Source organism: Lissotriton helveticus, chromosome 8 (assembly GCF_964261635.1).
Source record: "Lissotriton helveticus chromosome 8, aLisHel1.1, whole genome shotgun sequence".
NCBI classification, from domain to species: Eukaryota; Metazoa; Chordata; class Amphibia; order Caudata; family Salamandridae; genus Lissotriton; species Lissotriton helveticus.
In genome coordinates this window covers 99229439-99242125 of record NC_136069.1, presented here as the reverse complement: position 1 = coordinate 99242125, position 12687 = coordinate 99229439, and the positions used below count along the sequence as shown (strand labels likewise).

The 12687-nt window shown below is 43.3% G+C and overlaps 1 protein-coding gene across 3 annotated transcripts in view; it reads left to right on the top strand.

Moving 5' to 3' along the window:
* ILDR2 (immunoglobulin like domain containing receptor 2) overlaps positions 1-12687 on the top strand; it is a 752917-nt gene that overhangs the window by 692773 nt on the left and 47457 nt on the right. For all 3 annotated transcript variants that reach the window (XM_078656686.1, XM_078656684.1, XM_078656685.1), the window contains 2 exons: positions 2965-3081; positions 5785-5986. In XM_078656686.1, the coding sequence (XP_078512812.1) occupies positions 2965-3081; positions 5785-5986 (319 nt within the window). The remainder of the gene's footprint in view (positions 1-2964; positions 3082-5784; positions 5987-12687) is intronic.

Genomic DNA, 12687 nt, shown 5'->3' with positions numbered 1-12687 from the left:
GCAGCAGATGGTCACCCAGTCCATCTTGATGCTCTACTGAAGGAAGCGCACTCTGAAAACAACCGCATCCATTCCTACCGCTCCATGGGGGAGGGTATTGTTTATGGATGTAATGAAGACAGCTGTACTGGAGAACAGGTAAGCATAATTTCCTCATTAATATTTCATTAATATTCATAAGCACTGAATAGAATAGCAAACTCATCCTTTCCCAGACGAAATGGGACAGCATCAGGAATAGAAGTTGGAGAATTTAGACCGAGTGAGTAAGGAACATCTGAAACATGTCTTACGTTGGCATCCGGGTTTGTGGTAGCTCGAGTGCAGGTCAAGAACTGAAAACCCCATTAAATGCTTCTTCACTCTACATCCGAAGACCTACTCATAAAGTGGGGAAGTCTTGAGGTCTGCTGCTTGGGTGTTGCTATGATGTCTTACTGCAAACAAAGAGCCATTAAACATTTAGTAATGTTTAGAGCAAACTGAGTCCTCTTAGTCATTGTTTGCTCGGTTGCTGCCATTGTTATGTCATTCACACCCCCACTTTGGGCGTCTTGGTGGTTGTACAACTTATTCAACAGTCCTCATTAAATAGCTACTATAAATCCGAGAAAGAAAGGTACCCTCTGCAGAAATCAGAACGATACAAAACGGACAGACCGACAGTGCACGAGAATCATCTTGCGGTAAGGGCTCAGCGTAGGCAGGCGGAGGCAAAAATGGTGCATGGACAAAACGATGTGACACAAGAGGACCTCAGTATTAAGTTTTTAAGAACTTCCAGTGTAATTATCAGCAACTCTACTAAGGCATGTGAAGTCCACCAGGAGCAATGTTTCAAGGGGCTATTGAAGTAGGTCAGATAAGTTACTAGGTTTGAGGAGAATGACCAACCTGGCAGGAAAGACACAGGTGTACAGTGGGGAGGCTAGCCACAAGAACAGGGTGAAATTGTTTTACTAAATAAAAAAGGCACCCAATCTTAGTACAATAAATCAAGGGGTGCAGTCAGGATTAATTTACATTTTTCTACTTGCATAAAAGACTTAGGGATTCATCATTGCACCTGGGGCGTCAGAAAATCAAGCTTCCCAGATTACAACTAAACCCATGCGGGTATGGAATAGGGAATAATGTTTGGAATTTAGTGTTACCACATCAATTTCCTCACATCATTCCATAATTCCAGGCCTTTTTCCTGGGTCTAATTCTTCCAGGCTTGATCTGGACAATTTGTCCCTGGAAACAGTGTAGTCTCACCACATGCAGTAATTCTGCAGGACTCACAATATGGACTTAAGCGGAGAGTCAGGTTTCCTTCCTCTTTTCGGTCAAAATGGTGTTAAGAGGCTCCTCATAATGAGGATCCGTGTGAGGGAGACTTAAAGTTCAAAATCAGGAACTCTGAATAGGACATCCAGTTGGAGGGCTCCGCATGGAGGGAGTTAGGTGGTCATAGGAGCCACTGTGTCTTTCCTGGAGACGGGGGAATCAGGACTGTGCTCCTGGTCCTGGTGGTCGCAGCAGAGGCCACTGCTGAGAAGGTGGTCTGGGTGAACCACTTCAAGAAATCCGTTGTCGTGGGTGCATCACACATCTGGGCTGCTGCACGTGTTAGGGCCGAATATGACTCTTTACATCGCGGATTTTACTTCGCGATGCATTCCGAACTTGGTCGTTACAACGACCATGTTGTCACAACGCACTGCCATTACAACACAAGTCGTTACAACGGCTTGCGCTAGATGGCGCGCTGGACTTAAGAATAGTATGATTAATTATTCCAACTCCAGTGTGTGCAACACTAGGGAAAGTGTTGAAATAGTAAATCATACTATTCCTTAGTCTAGAGCGCCATCTAGCGCAAGTCGTTGTAATAACTTACATAGTAAAGGCTCTGCGTTGTAACAACGCAGTCGTTGTAACCAACGCGTTGTGTTTGCACGCGCTGTAAAATCCGCCATGTAAACGTTTTTTCCTGTTAGGGCCTGGACTAGTCTTGCCCTCCTCGGTTCTTCACTAGGGCATCAGCAGGGGTAGAGAGTAAGACAAAAAGCACTTGGTAATAGGGTGCTTATAGTATCTCCTGTATGTGACTCCATATGCCTCTGAATGAGAGGAAATACAGTGTGCTTAGGCAGCAGGGCTACTCTGTGTTTAAACCTATTTTCATTTTTGAGTATTTTAATATATGTGCATTTAAAGCTATTAAATATTGAAAATAGAAAGCAAACATTGCCTTTACACAAGCGTTACTTTCTACGATAGAAAATATTTATTTCTCACTACAAAAAATTGCAGACTTGTAAAGATATTCGGTGTTTATGAATTTAATTAAGATACCCATGCAGGAGAACTGGAGTTGCAGGTAATTAAATATTCTGTTTATCCTGTTCCTTTCCCCATGAATCAGAACACCTATCTCTACCGGGGCCCATTATACCCCTACAAAGGTCTGCAGACTTGCTCCCGAGTGCCCAGAAATCTGCAAACCTACTCTATACTAGCAACAGACTCTGTTGCAACATAGTAAGGACTGCCAAGGGCTTGGACACGAGACGGTCAACATCTACCAATATTGAATAAACCTCTCACAGAGTGAAACAGATAGATTCTTTTCAAGGTTTGTGTTGTAAAGGGAGGAACAATGAATACAAATAAATGTTTCAATATTGGTGGTTCCAACAGTTGGAAACCCACATGTTGATGTTTTTATGGCTCTTTAATAACTTTTGACATACATGCCATGTGTTGGTGACTCACGCTAAGTGTATATCTCAGTCTCCAATTCTCATAGATTAAATTGAATCTAAGCACACGAATCTTATCTGTTAGATGTGTTAGGTAAAAGGTCTGTGCAGGCAACAGGTGATGTTTTGAGTCTGTGCATCTGTCTAGAGCCTCTTGCAGTTCACTCTGGTCTTTAATGAGCTATCTTCTGCTTGCTTTTCATGACTCTTCTAGCCGTGCGCAAAGGGTACCGGATCCAGGCGGACAAGGAGCGGGATTCGATGAAGGTGATGTACTATGTGGAGAAGGAGCTGGCCCAGTTTGACCCAACCAGGAAGATGCGAGAGAAATGTAAGTTTCACCTTTATCAGATCTCTGTGCTTGAGGGCAGCCAACACCTGGATCACCTGGCAGAGCTCTGACAGACTTAAGACAGACTTAAAACAAAATCCTAACTTATGTCTGTCTTAAGTCTGTCTTAAGTTTGTCTTAAGACAAACTTAAGACAAAATCCTAACTTCTCTGAATACCAAAAGTAGTTTGTTCATTCTGTGAATGCCAAAAGTAGCAAGTGCATTCTGTGAATACCAAAATAGTAGTAAGTTTAGGATTGAGTCATAAGTTCATTCTGTGAATCGGGCCCTTTGCGAGGTGAGAGGATAGACTCTTAGAGCAAAGACTTAGGGGACAGACAACAGATCAAGGTTAGAAGATAGAGACTGAGGCAGTGAGAGTGTTGAAAGTGGGGCTCACCGGAGGAAGAAGTGAGCTGTGGCCTCCTTGGCAAAATTTTCAGCACCTGCACTTTTTTTTACAAATTAAGCACTGAATTGGCGCCTAAATATGCATTTAAAGCAGACTTTTCCAAAGAAATCGCCTTAAAAGTTGCAGGTATGACATCCGGGTGTGCAGGGGACTCATGCAACGCTCCTGTAGGTGGTGATGAGCCTTGGAGTAACATTATGGAAAGAGCGTGCTCAAGGAAACAATGTGCGAATAGCAGTAGTAACTTACCTTAATTAGCGCGCAAATAGTCTTTCAAACAATAGAGCTTTCATTATATCTCACCATCCCAAATAGAATATTTTAGTTTTTAGTAAAGTTGTCTTTTTTTATGAATATATGCTTTAAACTCCAAACACTAGTTTACAATTATCTCAGAATACAATGTTGTCCCCAAGCGTGTTTGCCAGAGCCTAACAACACACAATTTCTGATTCCAAGTGTCAGCTTTCTAATTTTAGTAAATAAACCTGGCTCCTCCCAAGAAATCAATTTCTCATTATTTTTTTTAAATACATTGTTGTTACTAAACCCCAGTTTGCCGTTTTCTGAACATACCCTGTTGCCCCAAATACTAGATTATCAAATTGTAAATACTAACACAGCATATTGTATGCCTATGTATATTACTGTCTGCGTGGAGAGGGCTGCACTCTTTCATGCTGGTTTTGCCGGGTGGAATGTGTCTTGAACTACATTTTTATGGGAAAAACTGTGCATGCATGCAAGATGTTTTTACAGGTTTGTTAGAATGCTAGTATGTCCTGTTGCTAGTTTTCATCTTGCTTATACAATCTGTTTATTTGTTAACCTCTCCCATTTTACTCAAGGATGGATGCTTCCATTATATTATTTCGTCCTATTGGCATAGGTGACACTGTGAGTGTTTCATGGAGCTGCCAATGATACTTTTGCTGGTGTGTTTCTGTCATGGCTGTATTTGTCGCTTTGTTTTATTGCCTGAGTGGAGGGGTGGGGGGTGGGGGGGAGTGATGATATGTGTACCCCATTGCTTGTGTAGTGCTCAGGTTTTTGTGTGTGGAGAGGGTGCATGCCTAAATGGGTTGGGTACCCATGTCTGTATGTGTGAGGGGTGAGAACATCACTTGGGATGCTAATTACTGTGATATGTGTGGAGGGGGTGAACTCTGCGAACAGTGGGGGAGATACCAACTTCTGTGCGCACTATTTGTGTGTGTGTGTGTGTGCACGCGTGCACAGAGAGTGTGAACGTCATTGGCAGAGATATCAACTTTTGTGTGTATGGAGGGTGCAGAATCCAGAGGGATGCCTATTTGTGTGTGTGTTAGTTATGAACCCCGCTACGTGGGATGCCTGTCGCAATGATGTGCCTGCAGGATAAACGTCACAGGTAGGGACGGGTGCCCATTGCTGTAGTGTACGTGGCGTGTGCAAACTCCACCTTGTGCCTATTCTTTTAGGATGACATTGTCCTCAGGGTGTGGTGTACTCCACACTAGGGCATTAGTTTTTTTGTTTGTTTCCACGTAGTCCTCAGCGGGTGGGATTGCTTTGAATGTGCATGCATAGGGCGGATTTGTAGAGATTGTCTGTTGAGTTCAGTGCGAGAAGTTGTGTTTTGTTTGTATTTTGTACTTAGGATTAAAAATTGTGGGTGTATCCAATGCATATGATACATGCACTGTATTTTAGATTAGTTTAGTGTTTAGCTTGAGGAGGTGTACGCTGTGATTTTGTTTGCTTTGGGTTGGTGTGGGATGTGTACACGTGCCCTTCTCTTCTTTAAGCGGGAAGATGTGCGGCATATTCTGCTTGTTGAATCTCCTCCTGTGTGTCCTGGATGAATGTAGTGCTATGTGAGTGATCTGTGCACTTCGAGCTGTTAGAATTGACTTCTACTTGTCGCGGTGGAGCATCAGTACCTCTACTGTTGGTCCATAAAGTATTCTACGTGAAGCAAGGCCTGTGTGAAGCTAGGGCCCTGTCCAGCTTGATCTTGATGTAGCACCTGAAAGGTCACCTCAGATCCCTTCTGCTAGCCTTCAACATGGAATCCGAATTATGCCATTTATAGCAAGGCTATCTGCCTCCTCCTTTTTCGATTCCGAGAAGCAGTAAGGAGGATTCTGCAACACTTCTAAGATAAAGTCAAGCATTCTCTCTGACCGGGCTTTAAATGAAAAATATCCAAACATGCATGATAAAACCACTTGACTTGGCAAGCTCGGGTGCCTGATTAAAGTTTTCCTGGAACAGACTCTAAAATTGCTTTCTTTTTGTATCTCCCAGATAACAACACTATCTCTGAGCTCAGCTCCCTGCACGAGGAAGACGCCAACTTTGGGCGGTCGTACCGGCAGTCCCGCAGAAAGCCGCCAACTGGTCGGGAACTGGATGGGAACGCAGAGTACTACCCTGGGGCATCTAGTGGCTCCACAAGGCAGCCAGCTAGTTCCAGTTACAGAGAAGAAAGGAACAGTCAACGGAACAGGTAAGATGCCCGGTGAAGGCCACCTGATGACTTGTAAAACAGGGCTGAAACTGTAGTTTGGTGAATAAATGCATGTACTAAGACTACCACCAATTACACCAAAGAGTGCTTATCCAGCGGTGGCTGTCATCGAAGAAGAATGGGGGTGATGGCAGGCAAATGAGTGGTGGGTGGGTGCATGCAGGCAAGGTGAGTGGCGGCGGTAAATAAAAAGAAATAGCCACTTACTTTGCTTGCTGCCTCACTCAGGTGCTTGTTCTTCTCTGTCTTCTTCAGCCTCTGGGGACTCCGGCAAATTCCCCCTACCCAATCCTGGTACTGCTCTCATGCTGGTGACCAGCATGAGTGCAGCGCCATAATTGGAGGGAGCGGCCTCTCCCAGCACTCTCAAGAGCCCTGGAGGCATGTGCTTTCTCTAACCCAGCTGTGTAAGACAGCTGGGTTAGAGAGATTTAAAATGTGCATGTCTGGCCGGCTAAAGAGACATGCGCACTTTAGACTATGCACAGGCAGCCCACCACTCCTTCCTGCTGGTACTCAGCAGGCCCCGCCCCATCCTGACACTCAGCTAAGGACGGGTTGACGTATAATAAAATGGTAATGAATCAACTTCATTATCATTTTATTTTCCGTCTCGGGGGCTTTTCTGGGGGCATTCAGTGATTAATTTGTAAAATAAAAAGTGCAGGGGCTCTCCTCAGGAGGTATCGCTACCAGGAGAAATGTGCTGTTGCAAACTGCCTCCTGACTAAAGCCCCAGCACTTATTATTCTGGAGAGGACTTGGCCTAATGGGTAGAGCTGCCAATTTCACAGCTGGGGAACCGGGTTCGAGTCTGTGTGGTTCAACATCCTGTGATTATTGAGAAAATCGTGTTGATTCTTGGGAAAATCGAGTGCCTGTCAAATGAGTGTGTCCTTAATTGGTGCTGTAAGCGCCGGTGCTGAGGATTAGGTGCCGGTGCTGGGCACCGGAGAGCCCACCTCAAATTAAGCACTGGGGGCATTGCAGTGGGGCGACGCTCCTCCGCCCCCGCTGGAGGAGCCACCTATGTGCTGATCTTTGCCCACCCTAGTCATTGACATTCTTAGTACAAATTCAACTACTTTGCGAAGTGTAAACCATATGCATTGTATGGAGTGTTTATTCACTTTGGTGTCAGTATCCTGCACCTTGCCTTGACCCTGGAGGACGTGTAGGGCCCAGCAAGGGATCTTCTGGTGGAGCATGGTTTGAGAATAGACAAGAGACGGGGTTTAAAGTCTCTGCAGGGTTTCGCTCCGTGTTCCTCATGTTTGGGGAATGAGTGAACTCAAAGCACCGAACATAAGAAGAGCGAGACTATAGAGGATTCTGTGATCGGAGTTTGACTCAACTAGTAAGACCTGCATTTGATGCTAATCAGGTGATCATTTCTCTGGAGATGGAACTTAGTTTGAATTGTTTTGTCTGAATTTACCTAATTTCCTTTAGTTTCCGCGCCTAAATGTTAACTCATCTTAACTCTATTTCTAACCCTGAACTATTATATAGCCTTAATCTCAGACCTGACCTAAATATAGCCCTCAACCTAAGCCCATGTTTTCAGTATGTGCTGTAGATTCTCATGCAGTGAACTCTTCTGAAATCTAATGCTGGGGTCGGAGCACTGCAACTTGTTTCTGTTTCGGGCATGCATGGAGGGACCCATAATCACGCCTTCAAAAACCCCAGTGCCTGGTCACAGACTGCACCTTACATTGGGTTTTTTTCCACCATTGATTTGGTTCTTGTTGCGCTTGGAAGCAGTTACTCAAGGAGTCAAGACTGAAGGTCCAGGGAACATTTTCTGTAGTTTGAGCTTTGGGGGAAGCATCGAAAGAGACAAAGTGTGCCAAAGCAGCAGGTTTATGAACTGCTTTACAAGAGTTTATGTTGTATTAGAATGATTCAGAAGAGGCGGGCATGCCATTTCTTTTTTGTCCATTGTGCCACACCAAAGTTTCTAGTTACGATCATAGGGTCTTTTTTAAATAAAAGCACAGATGCACCACTTCTCAATATACAAGAAAAGACAATTACACAATCTATTCTTAACAATATTATTCCAAAATGTTCTTTATTCCAATATCAAAATGAGAGGTTTATAAATACAAAGTCAAAAGCATCACTTGGTGAAAGCGGTGCTGCTTTCACCAAGTGCTGCTTTTGACTTTGTATTTCTTAAAATATGAAAGTAACTCAGAAAATTTGATTAAGGACAAGAACATTTCCAATGCTGGAATACAACCTGGTTGGGACTCTGGTGATTGCGCCTTCATAGAAACATCCTCTTGGGAAGGTATGCTTGGTTGTGGGATTCTGTGTTCAGGCCTTTTGCTAGGGAGCATGTGTACAGTCCACAAGTGGATACAGGTCTTGAAAAACATAAACAACACAGATACAGATTGGTCTACGGATGCTAAGAAGCATTATGAATCCGAAACCGGTCCCAGGATGCTTGTTTCCGGTCCAGGGAAGGCATGGCTTGGCAGTTCGGGCTGAACTGTTCCCATGAGGCACAGGGTCAGACTGATTTGCATATGGCCATGTCTGAACTGGGGTGGCTGAGTGAGCTAAAGAATGGTGATGGATTAAACCCAGATCAGTTGACTGGGGGTGTGTTTTTGATTTGCTCAAACGCTCCGTCCATCATCCCCTTTTGTATCGCTTAGAAATCATGTAAGGCACAATTTTAGCTAGTTGCATATATCCAACCATGTTCCTTTTATTATAGACAGATGCGTGCGAAGATAAGTTGCGTTCAGGTGACCCCGTTTCTTCTAGGATCACTGTCTGCTAATATAACAGTAAGGGTCTTAAGCAGGGATGTGTATTAGCACCACTTCAACTAAAGTTATATGTAATGCACTCAGTAATTGTATTAACCTTGGGGATTCACACCTTCAAAGAAAATTGGAGGCAAAAGAATTTCATCTCTACAGAGCGCTGACAATATTATCCTGCTGAGCAAAACATCAGTAGGTCTGCAGAGACATATTAAAGATTTTTTTCTTTTTTTGCCTGAACAATTACATGGAAATCAATTTAGATAAAACTAAAGTGGTAGTAATGAAGCGGAAAATTAGAAAACCTAGTTCTTGAAAAATAAGTCATAACAAAACCGAAGAAGCGGCTACATATGAGTACCTGGGTATACTCTTTGATGAGCGAGCCAGCTTCAGGCTACACCTTTCCTGCGTAAAATGAAAGGCTAGCCCCATGGCTTTTGCTTCGAACACCCTGGCAGAGAAACTAAGCAGACCCTCATTAGAACCTATACTGCGAGTAGGAAAGAGTGCATTTTTACCATGCCATCTTTTAAATCATGGTTTGAGGAGGCTATTGGACAATTTGTAAAACTTTTTGACCCATCTGACGCGATGTATATCGAATGTCATACTCATCACAAAAGAGGGTAAGGAGGAAGAGGCACAACCAGTACATCCTCCAAAATCAATCAACAGGCAACAGCAATGTGTGCCTGAAAGGAGGAGAGAGCAGAAGATATTCTCCAATTTGGGATCAAAGGCCCTCACACACCTATCTGGTGGCATGCTCCATGATTGAGCCATTCCTGGCACAGGGCTGAAAGATTCAGGTGTGAGTTAATACCTGGATGTTGGGAACCTACTGAGGTGATCAATCAATCAATCAATCAATCAATCAAACAGGGGCTTATATAGCGCGCTACTCACCCGTGAAGGTCTCAAGGTGCTGGTGATTTGCAATAAACAAACAGGATTGGGGTGGAAGATAAGTGGAGGAAGGACTATTGAGTGAAAGTGCTGAATACAGATGAGAATTGAACATAACTCTGTGCTAAAACTACCTATTGTTGCACTGGTAACATTTCAGAAGTCCCAAAGGGTAGGCGTAAGGTTTAATTCGATCCATTTGTGGAGGTCAACTTCCTAACAATGTGTTGGAGCTTTCATCGCGACGTGTTTGCCTTCTCGGCTGAACCAAAACGATGAAGGGATAGAGAAGCAGATTGATTTTCTACAACCCGCAGAAGGAAATGTCAGTCCTCATGGGAGCTTGCCCCTAGAGTCCAGGGTCCAGTCATTTGTATGGAGTCAAGGTCGACCTAGGTTAGCATGGTGAATCATCGAAAGGAATAACGTGAATATTTATGACAGACGTATCTCTTGTTGTGTTCATGCTGGTGCCACACATTATGTGAAACGGGGATCAAGTGGTCACAGTACTTCTTGTAAGTCATTTCAAGTATTATAAAACCCAAACTCTCTCTAAAGGATGAATGAATTTTGTTTCATTTCAGTAGTGGAGCACAAACTGGGCTGGATCTCTATGGTAATGGGGACAGTGGTAGCGATAGTAAAGACTGATATGTAATATCCACATCTTAGCCTGGGGTAGCGAATGCCGGGGGTTGTGAATGCGTCTCTGAGTCTAATACTGTAATGTACTAACATAATAGTGTTTCTCATTGTAGTGAATCCACCTTTTCTGTATGGTCACCCCAGATTATTCACCTTTGTTGGAGCCTATCTGGTTTGATGGCTTTTGTACTTGTGCCCTGCACCCCACCCTACCAGTAGTAAAGTGCCTGTGGTCCCCCTTTCAATGTGGTTGAATGGACATTTTCCTCATTGAAACCTTTATCTTGCATTTAGGTCTCTTGAATATGGTGTAGAAGTACACTCAGTGCCTGGAATTTAAAATGCCTCTTGTGAACTTTCACACCTATTTGTTATCCACTACATTGGCAGTGTAAACATGGCTTCAGGCTTACCATGTGTAGCTTGACTGCTGCGGTGCAATCTGCAGTGTCACCCCGTCAAAATAACAATTTTTGACAGGAGAGAACCTATCTTTTAAATATTAATAAATCACCACTATGTATGATTTGTAGCCCCCAGGCAAGGTGCATGGAATTTAAAAGCAGGGCCTGTTGAAATGTAACGTTAACATGTCCTTACAGTTTCTAGCACCCAAAAGCTGTTTTACCTTTAGGAAAGTTGGCTGATCCATATGAAACTACTGGGAAGCTATATTAAATGCAAATAATGCTACCTCAGGAAAGGGACCAGTTAGAAAAACAATATTTGTAATAGTTATTAGAATTCCATCCAATAGTGAAGTCAGATATTTAATAAATATTAAGGAAAAGTAAGGTTTAGAAAGTTATCCTTGACCTGCCTGAACTATCAAAAAGCTAATTAGCTAAGCATCTGACAGCTAGCACCCCACCGACTAGCTAGTGCCAGTCACAAATGTGGCACATCCAAGCACCCACTTCAGAACACTTTCTAGACCTGTGGATGATTTGAAAAAGATTGGACCTTCTGTCTATGACATGAGAGCAGCCCCGAAGGATTCAACCTGCCTCCATCATGTACCCAAGACAAAGAAGTGGAATACAAGAGACATCTGTCTGGCGTCCGATGTGGCTGCAGTGAGACAGCTAGCTACAAGAACCCTTTTGCTGGAAGTATTCTGCTGACCAGAGACAACTGGATCTGGAGTTGACCCTGCTGTTTGCCTCGACCATTATCGCAGAATTAGGCAGTTTGCGACGGAAAAATGCTTTTTTTCAAATGTACAAAATGTGATTCCTATTTACGATCGCGATTCAGTATTTGGAGGAGGCATGTTTTGGACATCCCTTCCAGATACCGAACTGAAATGATATGTATTACTGTTTTGCGACCGCATTCAGTACACAAAACAGGAATATTTTACCACCATTTTAAAAGTGGTGGTTACCGATTTGCAAATGGGAAAGAGTCCCATTGGGACCCCTTCCCCTTTGAGAATGTTGAAAAAAAACTTTTTAAGAGCAGGCAGTGGTCCTATGGACCACTGGCTGCTCGAAAATCTGTATGTTGGGACATCTGGCCCCATGTGCCTCCCATGGGTTTTGGAAGTGTACTCCTATTTTTGGTTGGGAATTAAAAGACTAAGGGGCATATTATCAACCCTGGGCGATAAAATTATCGCCGCTTTATCGGCAGAAAACTGCAGATAAAGCGGCGATAATGGGCTTGATAATATGCTCTATGGAATTCCAATCGAAGCCCATGTTAGATGTCTTCACATCTAACATGGGCTTCGATTGGAATTCCTTAGAGCATATTATCAAGCCCATTATCGCCGCTTAATCTGCAGTTTTCTGCCGATAAAGCGGCGATAATTTTAACGCCCAGGCTTGATAATATGCCCCTAAGAAAGTAAAATCGTTGGCCAAGATGAATCTGGTTGGAGTATCTGACCCGTGCTCCATTGCAGTCGGCCTCAAATAGCGCCTAGTTGATCTACTGTGACCATTGACTATCATTGGCACTTTGTCCTTTTTGCTGCTATTTCTACTTAAACTTGAAAAAGTCATTTCTCTGCTTCCCTTTATTAGCTTTTTGTCATTTGGGTGTCATTTGTATCACATTTTACTGATTTTGTTTGGAATTTTTATTGGTTGCTATTTTGATTTTCTTACTGTTTTGGCACTGCAGAAATACTTGATACAGTGACCTAAATTAAGCCTGTCTGCTCTATTCCATGGCTGCCAGGGCATTGAGCTGAAGTTAAAAAAAATTCAGAGATTTATATAGCGCAAACTTGATCTGAATTGGGTATCAGAGCGCTTTACATAGCACCAGTTGCATTACATGAGGATTCATTCATTTTTGTTAGGCACAGGGAGATTAAGTGATTTGCCC